Source organism: Anomaloglossus baeobatrachus, chromosome 2 (genome assembly GCF_048569485.1).
Source record: "Anomaloglossus baeobatrachus isolate aAnoBae1 chromosome 2, aAnoBae1.hap1, whole genome shotgun sequence".
In the NCBI taxonomy this organism is placed as follows: Eukaryota; Metazoa; Chordata; class Amphibia; order Anura; family Aromobatidae; genus Anomaloglossus; species Anomaloglossus baeobatrachus.
The window spans coordinates 22,296,889-22,315,739 of record NC_134354.1 but is presented as its reverse complement, the minus strand read 5'-3'; the positions used below and the strand labels follow the sequence as shown (position 1 = coordinate 22,315,739).

The window sequence follows — 18,851 nt, the reverse complement described above, 5'->3', positions numbered from 1 at the left end:
TTTAGAAGAGAATAATATAGGTGACATGGTTGCTATACATACACTGCCTAGCAACCAGTCTTTTATAAGAGATTGATATGCCGGACATACTTGCTATACATACAGTGCTTAGTAACCAGTCTTTTAGAAGAGATTGATATACGAGACATGGTTGTAAGCATACATTACCTAGCAACCAGTCTATTATACAACATTCCAATACCTGATTTGATTGCCAAGCATAAACTGCCTAGCAACAAGTCTTTTATAAGAGATTGATATATCTGACATGGTTGTCATACATACACTGCCTTGCAATCAGTCGTTTATAAGAGACTGACATACAGTACCTGGCATGGTTGCTAAGCATACACTGCCTAGCAACCACTTTTATTTATAGGAGATTTACATTGAAATATTCTTATATTAGATAACTGATATATAGGGGATTTATAGCCTGACATGGTTTCTAAACATACACTGCCTAGCAACCAGTCTGTTATACAAGATTCATATACCCAATATGATTGCTAATCATAATCTCCCTAGCAATCTGCGTTTTATACGAGATTGATATGGCTAATACGGTCCCTATGCATACACTGCCTCACAACCTTTCTTTTATACGAAATTGATATGGCTGGTACGGTTACTATGCATACACACTCTAGGAACCAGTATTTTTTATGCGAGGATAAATAAGGCTGAAATCGTTGCTCTGCATATACTACCCAGCAACCAGTCTTTTATATGAGATTGAAATGGCCGATATGATTGCTATGCATATACTGCCTAGCAACCAGTTGTTTTTTGTATTTTTTTTTTGTATTTTAGTTGTTTATTATAGTAGTTATATTCTTGTAAATAGAGCAGTATTATAGTATATTCTTGTACACAGGGGGCAGTATTATAGTAGTTATATTCTTGTACATAGGGGGCAGTATTATAGTAGTTATATTCTTGTACATAGGGGCAGTATTATAGTAGTTATATTCTTGTATATAGGGGGCAGTATTATAGTAGTTATATTCTTGTACATAGGGGCAGTATTATAGTAGTTATATTCTTGTATATAGGGGGCAGTATTATAGTAGTTATATTCTTGTACATAGGGGCAGTATTATAGTAGTTATATTCTTGTATTTAGGGGCAATATTATAGTAGTTATATTCTTGTACATAGGGGGCTGTATTATAGTAGTTATATTCTTGTACATAGGGGCAGTATTATAGTAGTTATATTCTTGTATATAGGGGCAATATTATAGTAGTTATATTCTTGTACATAGGGGCAGTATTATAGTAGTTATATTCTTGTACATAGGGGCAGTATTATAGTAGTTATATTCTTGTATATAGGGGCAGTATTATAGTAGTTATATTCTTGTATATAGGGGCAATATTATAGTAGTTATATTCTTGTATATAGGGGCAATATTATAGTAGTTATATTCTTGTAGATGGTGGCAGTATTATAGTAGTTATATTCTTGTACATAGGGGCAGTATTATAGTAGTTATATTCTTGTATATAGGAGCAGTATTATAGTAGTTATATTCTTGTACATAGGGGGCAGTATTATAGTAGTTATAATCTTGTATATGTGTAAAGCTCTTACAATGTAAGGAGACAATACATCACTTGTTCTTATTTGAGTTGCGATCATGTTTTTGGGTATTAGGAGATGAAAGGTTTAATGAACCGGTTGTCAAGGCAACTTATATTTTCTGGGTTGTGTCTGTCAATTTTCCTAAGTACAAAAAAAAAAGAAAAAAGGTTTTATCCAATTGTAAACAATGTGATGACGAGCGGTGATTCATAAAGAGGAAATATTAGGGGGGGTTTCATACAAGGGGGGCAACAGGTAGGGGGATTAATCAGTGTGTAAATGCCCAGTGCACTGCTAAGTGCTATACAGTCTACAGTATATCTATCGATCTATCTATATATATATATATATATATATATATATATATGCATACATACATATATATATTTCACAGTATATATGTAAATTCCTTGATCCTTGCTGTGTCTTGATACCCTTACCACGGATTATCCCTTTTGTGATTCAATAGAGGATATCAGGGACCTTTCCTTGTGGAATCCACACCAATTAAGAATAAGAACATACCCTGCATCCTAAAACCGCGCAGATTGCATCTGGATTTGGACCCGTGACCTGCACCTAAATCCAGGCACCAGCCTGAATCCTCATGAGCTTAATGCATTAGGCCCCTCTCGGTTGGAGTGCTTCAAATTGGGAGAGCCCCAACTGGTTTTCATTAAGGAGAGTGTTACTGGTGATGCTCCCCGGGAAAAAATATGCAAATTGGAAAAAAATGTGTCTTTTAGCCTACATAGTATACAGTAAATAACCTGGCGCTAAAGCTGCAATCTATACTGGAGTGGCTCTTTCCGATGAGCCGCCATACTCTACTGTGCGCGACACTTCAGTGACAGCACAGTGACAGCCCGACAGGCGCCATCACTATTGATGCACCTCTCGATGCAGAACTGTACACACCGCGTTCCGCTCAGCGTCCGGCCAGGAAGATAAGCGGTCTTATCACCAAAGCGCAGCCGCTTGTGGCCAGCATTACCGACGCCTCCATCCTTCCTTCCCTGGCTAGAAGCTCGATAATACTTAGTTACGGTCTTCGTGGCTTGAATTTTCATATATTGCATTTATGTCCGAGGAGGAGGAGGAGGGGGGGGGCCGGGGCTTTTTTTTTCCACCTAAGATTTGAAATTTACGGCCGTAGAAAGTTATTTTCCGCATGGCGTCTCGTTACTACTGGAAGCCACCATGACCATGTGTTATCCCTGGACGAACAACCATGTAACGCTACGGCTTTAACCTTTTATTACCTAGCTCTTGTGCAACTACAACTCCCAGAATGCCCTGACAGATCTAGGGTTTGGAGAGTGGTTATAAAGGGCGTCTCTCGCTCTCAAGGAGGTTTTTACAAGCATCGCCGACTGTCATGGCGGCGTCAGGTTCTGCGGAGATTACAGATTCTTGCACTCTGCCTGCTGACTTCTCTGAAGTCTGTGATCAGCGCAGGCGGACTCGGGCGTCAACCCACAGACTTGTAGTTTATAAGCAGTCTAGAAAGAGTTAATCTCTGCTAGGCTGCTTGTTATTCTCCTTTGATCACATGCTGTGGGGGAGCCAAGTCAGGTCACATTCACTCCACTCTTATATATGCTGGCTGGACCCTTCCTTTAATGCCGGCTATAGTTTAGCTATACTGGTCTGGTGAGGTGTTATGATCCAGACTTTCTGGTTGTTTTTGTACTTTACTGCTGTGACAGGTTCTGATAATATTGTGACGGAGCCAATAACATCTGCTCCCCTACTATATATGCTGGCTGGACCCTTCCTTTAATGCCAGCTATAGTTTATCTAAACTGGTCTGGTGAGGTGTTGTGATCCAGACTTTCTGGTGGTTGTTGCACTTTACTGTTGTGAGAGGTTGTGAACACATGTTGTGAGGGAGCCAATCACATCTGCTTCCCTACAATATATGCTGGCTGGACCCTTCCTTTAATGCCAGCTATATTTTATCTATACTGGTCTGGTGAGTTGTTGTGATCCAGACTTTCTAGTGGGTGGTTGTTGTACTTTACTGCTGTGAGAGGTTGTGATCCCATCTTGTGAGGGAGCCAATCACATCTGCTCCCCTACTATATATGGCGGCTGGACCCTTCCTTTAATGACAGCTATATTCTATCTAAACTGGTCTGGTTAGGCGTTATGATCCAGACTTTCTAGTGGGTGGTTGTTGTACTTTACTGCTGTGAGAGGTTGTGATCACATCTTGTGAGGGAGCCAATCACATCTGCTCCCCTACTATATATGGCGGCTGGACCATTCCTTTAATGCCAGCTATATTCTATCTATACTGGTCTGGTGAGGCGTTGTGATCGAGACTTTCTGGTGGTTGTTGCACTTTACTGTTGTGAGAGGTTGTGATCACATGTTGTGAGGGAGCCAATCACACCTGCTCCCCTACTATATATGCTGGCTGGACCCTTCCTTTAATGCCGGCTATATTTTATATATACTGGTCTGGTGAGGTGTTGTGATCCAGACTTTCTGGTGGTTGTTGTACTTTATTACTGTGAGAGGTTGTGATCACATGTTGTGAGTGTGCCAAACACATCTGCTTCCCTACTATATATGCTGGCTGGACCCTTCCTTTAATGCCAGCTATAGCTTATCTATACTGGTCTGGTGAGATGTTGTGATCCAGACTTTCTAGTGGGTGGTTGTTGTACTTTATTACTATGAGAGGTTGTGATTTCATGTTGTGAGGGATCCAATCACATCTGCTCCCCTACTATATATGGTGGCTAGACCCTTCCTTTAATGCCAGCTATAGCTTATCTATATTGATCTGTTGATCTGTTTTGATCCAGACTTTCTGGTGGTTGTTGTAGTTAATTGCTTTGGGATGTTGTGGTGTTAACCCTTATTATCCTTTTTTTGCTGCCTTCCTTCTCTTGCTTTTCTCCTTAGTCTCTTAATGTTTGTTCCTGTGAGTTTGAGTGATGGTTTTTCCCTGTCTGCCTTTATTTGTATTACCATCTCATTCCTGCTCCTTCCTTCTAGATTTGTTCTGGTCAAAACAGTAGGGCACGGGACTTCGGCATCACCACCATCAGTGGTAATTCGAAGGTTAGGGATAGCCTAGGGTTCCCTAACGTGAGGGACGGTATAGGAGCCCCTGTTCCTCGCTATCCTAAAGTCACATGTTGACAGCAATGCCCCATTTCTCCACTGGTGGTGCTGCAGGGAAATTTAACACTTACTGGCAGGTTTCCCCACTGATCACTGTGGATCCTCTTGGAGTAACAGCAAGTATGAGCTTTTTTGATATCTTTATTGTCAAGGGGCACATCTAAAAAATAGAAATTCTCCAAAACGGAGAACCACTTTAAAGGAAAAACGATCTTTCTTCCTCTTCTCAAAATGAATGATCTGCATAAATACATAAAATATATTTGGGGACTGGGATAAAGGCAATCATTCTCTCATAACCCATAGGCAACATATTTTTTTTTTCTTCACAAAGCTGTAAAATTTTAAAGGGTCTTGTTAAATCTCAAGGGTCTTTTTGAAGAAATGTCTTCTTCTCAAGAGCCTAATTTCAGGAGATAAGAATCTTATTATCTCATCTATTTACAGAAGATTAAGCTGTGTGCCTTCCTTATGTATAAAACTAATTCCCTGGGCCAAAAGGGAGGAATAATGGCAGATCTAGTTGGGTTAACGCTTTACAGGGTTATTCTCAATATTGGAAATTATCGCTTATGTACCGCCCCACGCCCTCGGCTGCGGCCGCCGAGCCGCTCGGATCCGTGCTCGTGTACTGCGGGTGGTGGCTCGAGCCTCTCACGGACCTGGGGGTCACGTCGCTCTGCAAGGGGGGGCTTGGCGCTACGCGCAGGGGTTGCGGGTATTTGGTTTTGGAATGATAGTTCGTGACGCCACCCACGGGTTGTGGTGATTGTGGACACCACCGCTGTGGTGGAGGTACGGGGATCCCGGGAGCGGTGTAGTAGCGCAGCTAGGTGTTGACCCCTCCGTGGGTAGGGGATGTTGGTCCCGGGGCCCGGTTGTGGGGGCCAGGGTGCAGGGCGAGGTGTTGCGGTGCAGCGCGGTGCGGTGCCTGATGGCACTGGTGTACTCACTCTGATACAAGACACTGGAGTCGCTGGTAAACCAAACGGAGTGATGAACGGGGCCCGCAGCCGGCTGCAGCTTTTCCTGTTAGGTTGGTAATGTCCGCTTTTCTCCTGCACCTGTGTGTGAATCTTGACTCCTGTGCCTGGGCACAGGTAGTCCGCTCCCCAGCATATAAGTGTTGTAGGAGCCTGTTTGCCCACAGACGCTGACCCTTTGGATCTCTTGCCTTTGGCGGTGGCACTTATCCGGAATGTTTGGGCTGTTGCCTTCAATCGGGACTTAGGTGGGAATGAACTCCTGAGGTCCAGACCGCAATCAGTTGATTTGACTATGGTGGTGGCTTATAGCCTAGTTCGGGGTCTGAGTACCCTGCCTGGTGCTCCGGTATCCAGTTGGCTCCCTGGTTCGGTTCCGGCAGGCCACTACCCTGCCCCGGTCCCTTACGGTTCCACCGGTCGTATTCTCGGTCTCCTGCAGGCGGCCACTACCGTCTGCCTCCTTGCCAATGGTAACTGGGCTCCAACCCAGCCACTGGAGTAGTCTTTGGCAGCCTGGACACAGGTCTGCTTCTGGACACAACCTCCCTCAACTCCCTTGAACTTGACTCTTCCAGAGCCAGACTACAACTCTCTGTTTTCCCGCCTCCAGGCCTGTGAACTCCTCGGTGGGTGGAGCCAACCGCCTGGCTCCACCCCACCTGGTGTGGACATCAAACGTGGAGGGTGGTGACAAGGATTTTGTGTTTGACTGCTGTTACCTAACTGGAAAGGGTGTGATATTGTGTGTGTGACTACCTGGGACAACCTGGATAGTCCAGGGCGTCACACTTATACACAGGACAGGTGGTAACTTGCTGATTGGTAGAGGACCAATCCACTGGGAAAGGGATCGCCCAGCGTACAGTGCTGCACAGAAGTTACAAGGCGGGATGGAAAGGGTAGGAAGGTCCTTACGATGGGCAGAAGGGAGACAGGTCACCACCTGACTAACCTAACTCTGCACCTCGAGCTCCTTAACATCCCTAAACGGGTCATTCCCCCCGCTGCCGTCACGTGCCTAGTCCCTAGCTATCCTTCCATTCACCCTGGCTAGTGAGAAGGCTGGTAAGTGAACTAGACTACACCGCTGCAGTAATAAAACAAAGGGTAAAGATGACAGAGAGGTGAACAAAGGCGAAAAAGTATATACTCAAACTTTCACAGTTACAGCCGCGGACCAGTTCTACAAGCAACAGGACTCCAGCAGCTACAAGAAGCTTCTTCACTCCAAGGTGGTCAGTTCAGAATGAATCTATAACTGGCATCATGTGATGGAATATGGGACTATTTAAAGAAGAAGGAGTGGTGATAAGACTAACCAGGAACTACCAGCAAGGAAAAGGTCATTAATAGGGATGATCGAATACCTCAAATACTCGGCTACGCCCATATTCGACGAATAGGTCGCCGCTATTTGACTCTTTGCGAATATTCGATGTGAAATGTAAGTCTATGGGAAACCCGAATAATTGCCGAATAGCAACTATTCGGGCTTCCCATAGACTTACATTGCACATCGAATATTCGCATAGCGGCAACCTCTTTGTCGAATCTTCGTGAAGCCGAATATTGCCAAATATTTGTGATATTCAGTCATCCCTAGTCATTAACCCTTGCTACAACAAAAAAAAGCAACTAGGTTTAAAATCCAGAGTCTCATAATGTGAAAGTGAGTTGCCAAATCTGTCATAAGTCTCCCAAGGACAGGAGACCCTCGAGACACATTCACTTTGATCCCTGAAAAAGGTGAAAACTGCTGCAACCACCCCATGAATTTTTACACACATGGAACTCTTGCTTCATTCATGTCATGCAATGTTCGGCTCTGCAAGCACCTGGTGGCTCAGCGTCGTCAGACTCTGTCCACACCACAAAGTCTAACAAGCAACCTGAGGCTTCTATATTGTTCAGTCAGAGCTGGACGTCGGCTGATTCGGGTTCACTGATCTTCAGCTCTGCAGGAGCTTTTTTCCAGTATGCGCCAATGATGGCTTCCGCGATCCTAGTCTTGTCGGTGAACCTGTTTATGGTGATCTGTGTTGCGATTTTGAGTGGTGTGGACGTTCCTCTGTTGTGCGTTACTTCATTCCCTTTTTCGTTGTTCCCCTGTACACATATTGTCTCTCCTGTGTGTGTTGAGTGCTTTGTGTACGAGTTTCCATTCTCCCTTGTCAGTGTGGTTTTGTGTGTCTTTGTTATTGTGTTTTCTGGCCCGCCCCAAGGGTGGGGGAGAGAGGGAGTAAGATCAGGGCTCAGACAGAAGTTAGGGTCACACTGGGGGCTCAGACCTGGCTACCATCAAGCCTACCTCCGAGATAAGGGACAGCGCAGGGTCTCGAGTCTGAAGGCCAGCGTAGGGGTCCCTGTCCTGTCATTACATATTCCGTGACAATTCATCGAAAGTTAGCTACAATTTCTTCCCCCACTGACATCACATGATGTCAATCAATCACCATCATCACGGGACTGTACGTTATTGTGTCATCTGCTGGGATTAGTCTTTTTTGGAAGAATAAACTGCTCATAAAGTGTCTTAATCCCAGCAATCAAGTGCAACCTCTGTAGGGACCCCTAAGAATCAGCCAATCACAGGGTTCCTTGATCGTAGTAATCCGGTGCAGTGTAGAACCTGGAATTAAGGGTTTAATATCCCTGCAGCACCTCTGCAGGCGAGTAATGGTACTACACAATTTTCTTTAAAACCAGTGTGTGTCGGGTCCTCCAGACCTAGAGACCCTTTTGGTTACTATTCGTCACTTCAGAATTCGAGCCAATTTGGATATCTGAAATGGTTTTTCTAATCCAGACAACCCCTTTAACTACCCTTCCCCTTAATAACCTATGATTTTCCTCTGCAGACCAATTTCTCCCACCTCCGCAGAGTGTAAGCTTTTCTTTTCCTAATTCGATCCGGTGAAGAGGAAATGTCAGGAGGTAGCATCTGTTTTTTTCTGTCTAATTAATTTGCGGCCAAATGAGCAACGCCGCCTAGCTGCGATGATTTACTAACATTGTCATCTCCCCGACCTTTTCCGTGTTGGTATCCGGAGTGGGATGAATGTGATCCTTTAGAACTGGTGATGAACGCCGTGTGTTTGCCTAAGACTCGCAATTTACATCTGTTTTGTGTGACGCATCCGCACGAGGCGAAGGATGGAAAGCGTGAGATGCTCAATGAGTCCTACGGGAGCCAAGTCGAAAACAAAAGGCAGAATTACTGAAACGTGCGTAAAGCAGAGCCCGGCACCGGCAGCTAAAATCTCGTCATCCACGGGAACGAATAGGGAGTTTTAATTTTACATGTATAAAGATTAATCATCGTATAATAAAAAGTTCCGTAACTGTCTGTGTTGATTTATTACATTTATCCTTGCGTCAGAGAATGCAAACATTGTTATCTACACTTCCATTCAAAAGTTTATTTCCTTATTTTTAAAAGAAAAGCACATTTTTTCAATGCAGCTAACATTAAATTAAACAGAAATACCCTCTTTACATTGTTGATGTGGTATAAATGACTATTCTGGCTGCAAACGTCTGGTTTTTAATGCAATTTCTACATAGGTGTATAGAGGCCCATTTCCAACAACCACCACTACAGTGTTCTAATGGTACATTGTGTTTGCTAACTGTGTTAGAAGGCTAATGGACGTTTAGAAATCCCTTGAAAACCATTGTGCAAGTATGTTAGCACAGCTGAAAACAGTTTGCTGATTAGGGAAGCTATAAAACTGACTTTCCTTTGAGCTAGTTGAGAATCTGGAGCATTACATTTGTTGGTTCCATTAAACTCTCAAAATGGCCAGAAAAAGAGAACTTTCATGTGAAACTCGACAGTCTATTCTTGTTCTTAGAAATGAAGGATATTCCATGCGAGAAATTGCCAAGAAACTGAGGATTTCCTACAACGGTGTGTACTACTCCCTTCAGAGGAGAGCACAAACAGGCTGTAACCAGAGTAGAAAGAGGAGTGGGAGGCCGCGCTGCACAACTGAGCAACAAGACAAGGACATTAGAGGCTCTAGTGTGAGAAATCCACGCCTCCTCACAGGTCCTCAACTGGCAGCTTCATTAAATAGTACCCGCAAAACGCCAGAGGCGACTCCGGGATGCTGGCCTTCAGGGCAGAGTGGCAAAGAAAAAGCCATATCTGAGACTGGCTAATAAAAGGAAAAGATTAATATGGGCAAAAGAACACAGACAATGGACAGAGGAAGATTGGAAAAAAGTGTTATGGACAGACGAATCGATGTTTGAGGTGTTTGGATCACACAGAACAACATTGTGAGATACAGAAGAACTGAAAAGATGCTGGAAGACTGCCTGACGCCTTCTGTCAAGCATGGTGGAGGTAATGTCATGGTTTGGGGTTGCTTTGGTGCTGGTAAAGTGGGAGATTTGTACAAGGTAAAAGGGATTTTGAATAAGGTAGGCTATCACTCCATTTTGCAATGCCATGCCATACCCTGTGGACAGCGCTTGATTGGAGCCAATTTCATCCTACAACAGGACAATGACCCAAAGCCCAGCTCCAAATTATGCATGGACTATTTAGGGAAGAAGCAGCAGCTGGTATTCTGTCTCTAAATGGAGGGGCCGCCCAGTCACCAGATCTCAACCCTATAGAGCTGTTGTGGGAGCAGCTTGACCGTATGGTACCAAAAAGTGCCCATCACCAATCCAACTTGTGGAGGGGGGAAGCATGGGGGGAAATATCTCCAGATTACCTCCGCAAATTAACACCTAGAATGCCAAAGATTTGCAAAGCTGGAATTGCTGCAAAGGAGCATTCTGTGCCGAAAGCAAAGTGTGAAGAGAAAATTATTATTTCATGTAAAAATCATTATTTCTGACCTCGTCACTGTCTGCACGATATTCTCTATTCATTATGCAACTCATCTGATAAATAAAAGTAGGATTTTTCATGGAAAAGACAAAATTGTCTGGAGGACCCCAAACGTTTGAACGGTAGTGTACATTGAAAAACGTAAGAGCTTTTACAACAGAAATGTTGCACCTTATACACCCAGACAATAGAAATCCTGACAAATTTAAAACAAATTTTAATCCTAAAACTATTGGTATGGCTACACAGGTCCTAGTACAACAATAGAAATGATATCTCTCTTGTAGAAATCCGATGTTCCATTGCTGAGAAATTGAGCTTTGAACCCAACATACAAATGAGCATGTCAGAGCACTCGGTGTACATAGACACGCCCCCAATACACGTCCAGGCTAATTTGCATGTAGATTCAAAGCTTGATTTCTCAGCACTGGTACATCGGATTATTATGAAACAGGTATCATTTTTCTTGTAGTATTAAGATCTATACAACAGTATCGTAGGTTTCAGTAGTGCCAACTTAATGATAGCATCCCTTTAAGCTGTTTAGTTCATATATTTATGACTAGACTATATAAACGCAGCAAACTCTCAGCTGTGATATGTTCTGTAGGAGGTGTTTGGATGTTTGCGCTCCACACTTCACGTTTTGGGCCTAGAAATAGACTGACATCTTCCATTATCACCCATCACAGTAGGGAATAATGGCAGGCACCACTCATATAAGACAACTGCAACAGACCCAAAAAGATTCATGAGATTACGAACGTGAAGGAGGAAAAAAATGCAAATAGTCACTAATATATTATACACATAATCAAAAAAATCCTGTCCACACGGGATTATCTGATGCCCAGGGTTAATCCACTGCAGAAAATCTGCATTAAATCATGCTGCTCTTTTGTGGAAAGGGTGCGTTCACATGTAGCAGATACAGTGCAGATTTTTCTGTAGCTTATCAATCACTTATGAGCTTCATGTTATGTGAAGATTTTACGGTATATTATTTTGTGGATTTGCTGCAATTAATTTTGCGCGAATTGGCTTATGAAATCTGCACAATTTGGCGATTTCAGGGCAGAAATTCACAGCAATGTGTAAATTTGTTGACATCGCACTATTGAAAATTTGTGCAGAAAGAATTTGTTTACCTATACCTCAAAAGTAAGAAGAAGCCAAAAGAAAAAACAAAGTCAGATAGAGAAAGAAAATAGTAAAAAAGAATAACCCCAGAGGAAGCCAGAGAGGTGGCGATACACATTGAAGTCACAGTTCAATTTTTAGGTTTCTTTTGAAGGTTTAGGATGGGACAGTCTGAAATACATTTACTTATACATCAAAAGTAGGTGTAAGAAAAAATAAAAGGAAAAATCTATGTCAGTTACAGAAAGAAAATATTACAGAAGGATAACCCCAGAGGAAGCCATAGAGGTGGTGAAACACGTTACAGTTACAAGTGAATTTTTAGGTTTCTTTTGAAGATTTAGGATGGGACAGTCTGAAATACATATACATCAAAAGTAGGTGTAAGAAGAAGCAAAAGGAAAAAATAATGTCAGATACAGAGAGAAAATATTATTAAAGAATTATCCCAGAGGAAGCCATAGAGGTGGTGAAACACATTAAAGTCACAAGTCAATTTTTAGGTTTCTTTTGAAGATTTAGGATGGGACAGTCTGAAATACATTTACCTATATATCAAAAGTAAGTGTAAGAAGAAGCAAAAGGAAAAAATAATGTCAGATACAGAACGAAAATATTATTAAAGAATAAAGAATAACCCCAGAGGAAGTCATAGAGGTGGCAAAACACAAAAGTCACAAGTCAATTTTGAAAGTTTAGGATGGGACAGTCTGAAATAGAGCATTCCATAGTATGGGCGAAGCACGGGAAAAATTGTGAAGACAGGTGTGAGCGGAGCAGAGAAGAGGAGAGTGAAGAAGAAGGAGATCTTGTGATGGACTGGAGATTAGGTGTGGAGAGGTATCAGGGGATTAGGTCAGGGGACAGGGTGTGGACCAGAGATTATGTGTAAGGAGGAAGTGGGAGATTGCATTGGAGAGATATGGAAGTCATGGAGTGGGGAGTAGAAATGAGAGATTTGATTTGTAGAACCTTAGTCCTGTAGCTGCCAGACGAGAGACTCTAGAACCTCCCCCTCCTGCAGGACTGGAAAAGACTCTGCCGACGCCCGGCTGATGCACTAGGAGAGACCAGGTTGCCTGTTGGACTTTGGTCCAGTGGCTGCCAGACGAGAGACTCTAGAACCTCCCACTCCTGCAGGACTGGAAAAGACTCAGCCGACACCCGGCTGAGGCACTAGGAGAGACCAGGTTGCCTGTTGGACTTTGGTTCAGTGGCTGGCAGACAGGAGACTCTAGAACCTTCCACTCCTGCAGGACTGGAAAAGACTCAGCCGACACCTGGCTGAGGCTGAGGAACTAGGAGAGACCAGGTTGCCTGTAGGACTTTGGCTTAGTGGCTGGCAGACAGGAGACTCTAGAACCTCCCACTCCAGCGGGACTGGAAAAGACTCAGCTGACACCCGGCTGAGGAACTAGGAGAGACCAGGGTGCCTATTGGACTTTGATTCAGTGGCTGGCTGATGGGAGACTCTAGAACCTCCCACTCCTACAAGACTGGAAAAGACTCTGCCGATGCCCGGCTGAGGAACTAGGATAGGCCAGGTTGTCTGTTGGACTTTTGTCCAGTTGCTGGCAGATGGGAGACTTGAGAACCAACTTCTACTTGGCCAAATCCTGACCGCATCTCCAGATTTGGTGGCATACAAGAAGTCACACCAGGCCTGGGAATACAAGCAGGTAGGAGGTGATTCGTAGGTCTATGGCTTGGCAGCTGTAGACAACCAATGTGGCCTGTAGACCAGGGTCCTGTGAATCAATCCACACAACTCTAGTGGGGAGGCAACAGGGGATTAGGTCGGTAATGTATGGAGGGGACAGATTATATACTGGAGATTATGAGTTCGGAGTTATCAGGAGATATGTGGGGGAGGTAAATTATGGACCGGAGCAGATTAGGCCCGAGAAGGCCTCATATTGTTAGAGGGAAGAGGCAGAGTTGAGCACGGATTGGACGGGTGTAAATACTTTTTGCACAATCTCATATACATCACAGCACAAACATATCCGCGTTATACTGTAAGTACAATACAATAAGGGTGTACTTATTTTTTGCTCTTATAAAACCACAAATCTACCGCTATGTATATCCTTCACTCCCCATCACCGGGGGATCGATATCCTTGTATCTGCTCTCCGATCTCGTCCTGTATCTGCCGCCTAATAATTACAGCAGTCACAATTATTCTGCCATTAACCCCCCCATTGTAATGTCACCGGGGAGAGCGACAGGGGTTAATGGGTCCAGCGATCAGTTACGGAGACACTGCCATTCTGTACGGAGATCCCGAGGATCCCAGATACACCAAAAATGCCGGAATTATGTAACAGACGGCGCACTCGCAGCCGCGGTATATCCCCGAGAGGTGCAGATATTAAAAGTTTAATGGCCCCTCAGTCGCCGGCTGCAGTAATGATGTCTTCCTAAATGAATCTCATTTTAAGCTCTACGTTTAGGCTGAAATTATCCCTCCAAGCCACTCAGCCGAAATTAACATTCACTCCTATAGAAAGCACAACACCCCACCCGCCCCGCGCCTGCTCCTCCACGGAGACCTCGCTGCAATTATCCGATAGGGAATCTTTCAGAAACGATTAATCCTACAGACGTCATCAGGGATTCCCTACCGAGAGTGTGTGCGGTTGCGCTTTTCGAGTCGGTGACTACTTCTGATCTCCATGTAACTGCGAGCACCAGGGTGTTAAAGGGATTGTCCATAATTTTTTTTTATATAGGATCCATGGTTGTGTTAAAATTCCTCAGTTACCCTGCCGACCTCATCACTTTCATTTCTGGCAATGAACATCATATGACCACTGCAGCCAATCAGCGACCATTGATTGGCTGCAGAGGTCACGTGCCATCCAAAAAAAAGGCAGCTTCCAAGCTCTCTCTTGCCTCTCAGACGGCACGGTCCGAAAAAAAGACCAGTCACCTAATCAAGGGCCTAAGAGAAGAACCTTAGGGTCACCTGCTGAGATGAGTCCAATGGAGTCTATCCTGAAATTCACATATTAAAGGGAACCTGTCAACAGATTTTGGCTTTCTAAACCAGGACTGGCATCTTAAAGGGACTCTGTCATCAGATTTCTGCAATGTAACCTGAAGACAGCATGCTGCAAGTGTTAAAACAGAGATTTCAGCCCTGTGTCTGTTATCTTCTTGTTAGCTTAAGCCTCTTATCTTTATCATTAGTGAGTCTCAGCAGTATGAGTTTTAGTCCAACTCCGCCCCTTCTGTGATTAACAGCTTCTGTCTATGGAAATGTACACTGAAACCCTGGTGTGGGTGGGGACAGCTGTCCCAGCTCTGCTACATGCAAAATCTAAAATCTTTCACTATGCCAGAACGGCTGCACACAGTAATCTAAGTGATACATCATTGAACTCAGGGCCTTTTTGCATACATCATGCTAAGGTAGTAAAACCCTGATGACAGATTCCCTTTAAGCAGCATTCTATAAAAGATGCATCTTGTGCCCTGACTCCCCCTGCAGACCCCACAAATACCTTTATAAAATCTCCCGCCATGTATATCAATTTGTTGGTCCGGTCTGATGGGCGTCCTATTTTGAGGCTCCTCTCCCTCCTTTTGGAGCTGACCTCGGCCTCAATTGATGATTGATGTGGATGAAGCTTCTGGCTCCATTAACTAAGCCAGGCAAAATCGGGCCAAAAATATAAGTGTGCAACGTCTCTGCGCAGGTGCGAGTTTTTACCTGGCTACGTACATCACGACACAGTTGTCGACAGCCACATTGCCAGGTAAAATCTTTGCCTGCGCCAAGAACTCTCCAGTTCACGTACGCACACGTATGTTTTTGTCCCTGCCCGCCGTAGGGCAGAGAAAAGTGCGCATGCATGAGCTGGAAATGTCTCTGTGCAGGCACCAGATGTGGATGGTGCTGGAGGTGTCATCCATGTCAATCATCAAAGGATGCCGAGATCAGCGCCAAAAGGAGGGACAGGAGCCGCAAAATAGTACGCCAATCGGACCAGACTGAAGAATTTACATATATGGCGACAGATTTTATAAAGGTATTTGTGGGGTGTACAGGAGGAGTCAGGGCACAACATGTACCTTTTATAGAATGCAGCACAGGCGCTGCCTAAGGTGCTAGTCTTGGTTTAGATAGCCAAAATCTGGTGACAGGCTCCCTTTAAATATCCTACAGAATCACAGAGATGACTGATAAAATTCAGCTTGGCTGCAGCCACCACTAGGTGGAGCTCCTTACTGGAGTGTTACAGCTATAAGCTGTATACAGTGAGCTCCTTCTAGTGGTGGCAATAAGAAGAAAAAAATATTTGGAACTCGCAAAGTAATTATGGTGAAGAGTTTTAGAATTTTTTATTTTGGAGGTCCAAAAGTAAGTTTCAAAACTGACCTTACATCATGTTGATGGACAGCGATTTTGGGGAATGAAGAAACAAGGCAGCGGAATGAGGAAATGAGGCCTGTGTCGCGGTATGTGGACGTGGTAATAAGAAGCCACGACTTTAGCATGTAACTTTGCTGTATCCCTATAGATGTATCCGCCAATAAACGATATCTACTCCTCTATGTATGTAAGAATTGGAGGGTAGTACTCACCCATTACAAGGACCTCTACACGATCTTCATTTTTTCCTTCCAGATCGTCAGAGACGGCGACAAGGCAATAGTAGAGGCCGCTGTCTCCCCACTGCACGGTGCCAAACTCAAGATCCGCATCTAGAACCAAGGACAAACACCGGCAAAATTACAAGAGCCAAGAAGAGAGATCACCGTACGGCAAAAGTGTCCTCCGCTCCTAAATAAACTCTATAATATAAAAGTTATCCAACTTTATACAATACTTTGTATTTCAATTCTTCGCTTTTTTTAAGATTTAAATTGGCCGTCAATGAATGGACCCATCCTCTGCAAGATCACAGCCTCCAGTGACCAAAGAACAGGATTCGGGAACTTTTCTTCCTGGTATCACCCCTATTACCAAATACAGACTGTCATGCACCATTCCCCAGCCTCCAGTGACCGTAAGGGGTGGGCATAGGTAATTTTTTTCATGTTAGCACCCCCTGCTTCCAATTTTAGCCTGCTACTTTCATTCACTTTTCAAAGACTTCAGTGGTCCATCACAGGGCAGGTAGTGGGGGCCGGTGTCAGGCTTCCACCAGGGGGCGCAGAAGCAGAATGGAGATAGAACTCCAAAGAGCAGTTAGACTAAAGCCCACAAGGGGGCACCACGCACCTGTGAAAGGGTAGTCAGCAGGCCTAAGGGGTACTTTGCACGTTGCGACATCGCTACTGCGATATCGTTAGGGTCAAATCGAAAGTGACGCACATCCGGCGCCAGTAACGATGTCGCAACGTGTAAAGCCTAGATGCGCCAATTTACGATCGCAAAAGCGTCGTAACTAAATCGGCGATCTGTGTAGCGACGGTCATTTCCATAATTTTGGGACGACCGCTGTTACGATGTTGTTCCTTGTTCCTGCGGCAGCACACATCGCTGTGTGTGAAGCTGCAGGAGCGAGGAACATCTCCTACCTGCGTCCACCGGCAATGAGGAAGGAAGGAGGTGGGCGGGATGATTACGTCCCGCTCATCTCCGCCCCTCCGCTTCTATTGGCCGCCTGCCGTGTGACGTCGCTGTGACGTCGCACGACCCGCCCCCTTAGGAAGGAGGCGGTTCGCCGGCCAGAGCGACGTCGCAGGGCAGGTAAGTGCGTGTGAAGCTGGCGTAGCAATAATGTTCGCTACGCCAGCAATCACAAGAGATCGCTGCTGCGACGGGGGCGGGGACTATCGCGCTCGGCATCACTAGCATCGGCTAGCGATGTCGCAGTGTGCAAAATACCCCTAAGTCTTAACGAGGAAGTCACGTCTGAACAAGGGAGTGATCAAGCCGTAATAAGGTGGAAGCACGAGGGTCAGGAGCCAAGAGGTCACGTCAGAAGCCAAAAAGGGGAAGCAGAGTCGTGGTCAGGAAACGTTATCGAGGTCAGAGGCCGGGAGAGCAAGTAAGTACAAAAGAGGGGGAGGGGACCGAGTTACAAAACGAGTTCGGGGTCTGGGAGACAGGGCAGACAAACAGTACAAGGGAAACGGAGGTCAGGGAGAGGTAAGATGGGTAGCGGGACGGATCAGGGCTAACTCATAAGAACCAGTTGTGCACGCCGCAGAGCAGGAACTATTACTGGCAGCGTTCCGGAGGTCTCCACACCATAGTAAAGCGGCGTGAGTTCCGGAACGAGGCACAACAGAACAGATCCCTCCCACCTGACTTAACCCTGTCAGAGTCAAGCTATAGTCATGAGGCAGGAACTTGTCTTCATGTTATCACCCCCACCTTCCAATCTCAGTGTGCTACGGTCATCTTGCTTTACAAAGCCTTCATAGATTGGTCACTGTACAGGTAGTGCGGGCAGGTACTTGTCTTCACGTTATCACCCCTCTTACAATTAGCCCGCTACTGTCATGTCTGCCCTGGTACAGTCTCCAATGATCACAGTGCACATATGTGTGTGAGGGGGGAGCAGAAACTTTTCTTCATGTTATCATCACTCGTTTTATCTTTAGCCTATTACGGTCATCTGTCTTCCTATACAGCTTCCAGTGATCACAGTGCACACAGGCGGATGGGCAGGAACTTTACTTCATGTTATCACCTCTCTTACCCTTGAAAGCCATGGACATCACCAAACGCTGGGTGTCCTCTTGTGTGAGGCTTAACTGTAGCGGACTTCAGTTGTTGCTGTTTATGGCTCTTTCTGCCTCAAGCTTTGTCTTAATCCTATGAAATGCATCTCAATGGGGCTGAGATCTGGTGAGGACTCGGCCATTGCAGAATATTCTACTTCTTTGCTTTCGCAGAATGCTTTGGGTCATTGTCCATCTGTTTTGTGAAGCGCCGTCCAACCGACTTTGCTGCATTTGGTTGAGTCTGAGCAGAACGTCTCGGCTGATGCACTTCAGAATTCATCCGGCTGCTTCAGTGTTCAGTCATCTCATGAATAACCACCAGTGCCCCAGAGCCATTGTAAGCCCGGCACACCACCTCCGCTATGTGTTTCGGAGAATGTACCTTCTCCAGACTTTCTTCTTCCCATCATTCTGGTACAGGTTGATCTTAGTTTCATCTTTCCACAGAAGCTTTTCCTGAACTT

The 18,851-nt window shown here is 44.9% G+C and overlaps 1 protein-coding gene across 4 annotated transcripts in view; it reads right to left on the bottom strand.

The window, feature by feature from the left end:
• ILDR2 (immunoglobulin like domain containing receptor 2) overlaps window positions 1-18,851 on the bottom strand; it is a 260,966-nt gene that overhangs the window by 114,295 nt on the left and 127,820 nt on the right. For all 4 annotated transcript variants that reach the window (XM_075334918.1, XM_075334920.1, XM_075334919.1 and 1 more), the window contains exon 3: window positions 16,294-16,413. In XM_075334918.1, the coding sequence (XP_075191033.1) occupies window positions 16,294-16,413 (120 nt within the window). The remainder of the gene's footprint in view (window positions 1-16,293; window positions 16,414-18,851) is intronic.